Raw genomic sequence first — 2,825 nt, forward strand, 5'->3', positions numbered from 1 at the left:
GGACCTGAGACCACTTCCAGGGTGTCTTTACAGTTTACGGGGTGCTTGGTTGACGAGTAGCTCAAATTTTTGGGGCTGGCGCCAGCTCGCTTTGTGCAATCCGCGCCGGTGTGGGGGGGGGATCAAGAGTGTGTGCGTGCTGCATTGTTTCGCAATCGCCACCATGCGTCCCATCTGGTTGTGTCAAGGTGACCGGCGTGATTGCCCTGTGAATCACGGTGATGGCCTCGCGGCGCCGCATCTGAGCTGCCACACTCCGTGCGCAAGCAGCAAAAAACTGCTCATCGGGCAAACCGTGCAGCTGCTTCGTGCAACCGCTTCCGATCATTGTTGACATGTCAAGGATGAGTTGAAGCGGGTGCGAAGCCCGTTGCGCGACGGCTCCGCAAGCGTCAAGGAGCGGTGGTAATCCAGTAACAGTGATGTGCCTGTCGCCCCACATTTGTACTCCATGCGTTGCGCTTGCGGGTGGGTTTCTGACAAGGGCTGATTCATGATCCGCGCAGTGGCTGGCTGGAGTTGCATGCAAAGCGGGCCAGCATCCGTGCTCGTTAACTTTGCAGCACACCAGCTTGCCACTGCGGAAGCCAAGGCAACTCAGCCCTTCCCTGTGTGCAGGCGGCTGTTATTGTACTTCACAGTACCGTACCAGCTAGGGGCGCCAGCAAAATTGCATGTATGGCGCTCAATCAGGTGCTTGTGCGTGCAACTATATTGCCCTGTACATGGCAGTACACGTCATCCTGAAGCGACGCGGTCTGGGCCGCATCGGGCTACCCCGCCAACACCGTCCGTCCCCTGCCGTTTGGGACGCAGCACGGCTCACCCGAGCCGGCCCCTCTTCAAGCGCGCCTCGCGTTCCCGCTCATCTAGAAAAAGTTTGAAACTTGTACGCTCTGCTGTTCTGTGAAGCCGACACTTCACCCAGGACCTACGCGGAGTGATCTCCCTTTCTGTTCTACGCCGCGAGCAAGGCCACATAAGCGTGGAAAAGACTACTCTTGCAGCCCAGCACGCGCGAGCCACACTGGCAGCGAGCCACGGCGAAGCCCAGGTGCGTGGGCTTCTCGACTGGCTGGTGGCAGACTGTTGGAAGCAAACATGTCCGTGAGTGCTATGAGAGCGCTTTGATGCTGCTGTCTGCCGTCTGGCTCCCGTGCCGATGGGACAACAACACGCGCCCTGCTGCTCTTTGGCGCTGGCGTGCGGCCTCGATCCCCTCTGCCGTCTTAAAAGCGTCTCTACTGGGTTCATAATACTTTTGACTGCTTGAGGACGCTTCATAGGGCCCGTTTCGTGGGCCCTCGCCTGGATATCCACCCCTGCCCTTGGGCCCCCAGTGGACCTTCCAGCACCTTCAAACGACCCGTTAACACCGTTTTAGGCTTAATACATGCGCTGCACCCGCGCAAGGCCGGTCTGAGTTCCTGCTGGACAGCCAGCAAGGCATTTGAAGCATGCGCGCTGCTGCTGCACAGTTGTGCGCGTTTGATACAGACTCACCCTGACGTGCCATGTCCTGGCTCTTCCTTGCAGGGCATCTGCGGCTGCTGTCAGCAGGGATGACGGAGGGCGCAGCGGCGCCGGGGCCGGGCAGCTTGCCCAGCCTCGGCGGCCAAAGCGAGCCACCAGCAGGGGACGCAGCAGGAGGCACCACGGACGACCTTCAGGCGCAGGGGCACGAAGCGCCGCAGGCGCAACAGCAAGGGCCACCTGCGCAAGCACAGGTGCATGAGCAGGCAGGGCCAGTGCATGCACAGGGGGAGCACGCCAGTGGAGAGGAGTTCCGGCACCATTCGATGAATGGTGCGGAGCCCTCGCATGTGCTGCCACCTGAGGAGAATGAGGAGCAGCAAAAGCATGAGGAGCAGCACGAGCAGCAGGAGCGGCGCAAGGAGGAGGAGGAGCAAGCAGCGTTGTCGCTGCCTGCAGCAGAGGACATGCAGCAGTCGACGGCCCCGGGGCCTGGGCCAGAGGCTCGGCCAGAGCAGCAGCGAGACGAGCCGCCAGACGAGCCGCTTGAGGTCTTTTACTCCCCACAGCAGGCGGCGCAGCAGGCGGTGGCGCCAGGCGACGATTCAGGACCTCTGGGTGGGGGCAGCGGCAGCGACGGTGATGCTTTGGGTCGGGAAGCGGGCGGCGAGGGCGGCGCCAAGAAGCGTGTGTCACGGGAGCTGAACAAGTTGTCAATAGACGCCCACTGGCAGCCTGCACCAGAGCCTTCCAGTGGGCCAGCCAGCGGACGGCCGCAGCGTGCACGCGTCTCAGCACCCCAGCAGCAGCAGCAGCAGCAGCAGACGTCATCTGCTGTGGCTTTGACGATGCCGGGGCTTCCCTTTATGGGGGGTGCTGCTTCTCTGCCAGAGGGGATACAGCAGCAGCAGCAGGAGCAGCAGCAGCAGCAGGAGCAGCAGCAGCCCGCGGGCCTCAGCGATTTCCCAGCTGAGCAGCAGCAGGCACAAACCGGAGAGGGCGCAGGCCCGTCCGCGCCTGCTGCTGCTGGCCGGTCTTCCGCCATGGCCGCAGTCGCCGCGCGCAACGGGCGTGCCGGCGACTCGCAGTGGCAGGAGGCCGCCACCAAGTTGGCGGCCCGGATCAAGCAGAGGATTGCTGCATCGGACGGCCTCGACGCGGCGGCTGCGGCGAGCCCCGCCGGAGTGAAAATCGCGGCAATCCTGCGCTGTGGGGAGCTGACGGGCGAGGCGGTCGAGTACCGCCGCGGCGGCCCCGCGTCGGGGCGCGTGCTGGAGGGGACGATCACGGGGCAGGGGCTCATCACGTGCACGTGCCAGACCTGCAAGTGAGGGACGGGTCGGAGGGGTGGG

General features: G+C 63.5%; 1 protein-coding gene across 1 annotated transcript in view; it reads left to right on the plus strand.

Annotated features, from left to right (window-relative positions):
* Positions 1-1,799: 1,799 nt before the first annotated feature.
* Positions 1,800-2,825, plus strand: part of MNEG_14583 (hypothetical protein) — a gene marked incomplete at both ends in the record, with an annotated part of 1,584 nt that continues 558 nt past the window's right edge. The window contains one exon of the mRNA XM_014036945.1: positions 1,800-2,800. Coding sequence (XP_013892399.1) covers positions 1,800-2,800 — 1,001 coding nt within the window. The remainder of the gene's footprint in view (positions 2,801-2,825) is intronic.

The sequence above is a fragment of the Monoraphidium neglectum genome (genome assembly GCF_000611645.1).
Source record: "Monoraphidium neglectum strain SAG 48.87 unplaced genomic scaffold scaffold04600, whole genome shotgun sequence".
NCBI lineage: Eukaryota > Viridiplantae > Chlorophyta > Chlorophyceae > Sphaeropleales > Selenastraceae > Monoraphidium > Monoraphidium neglectum.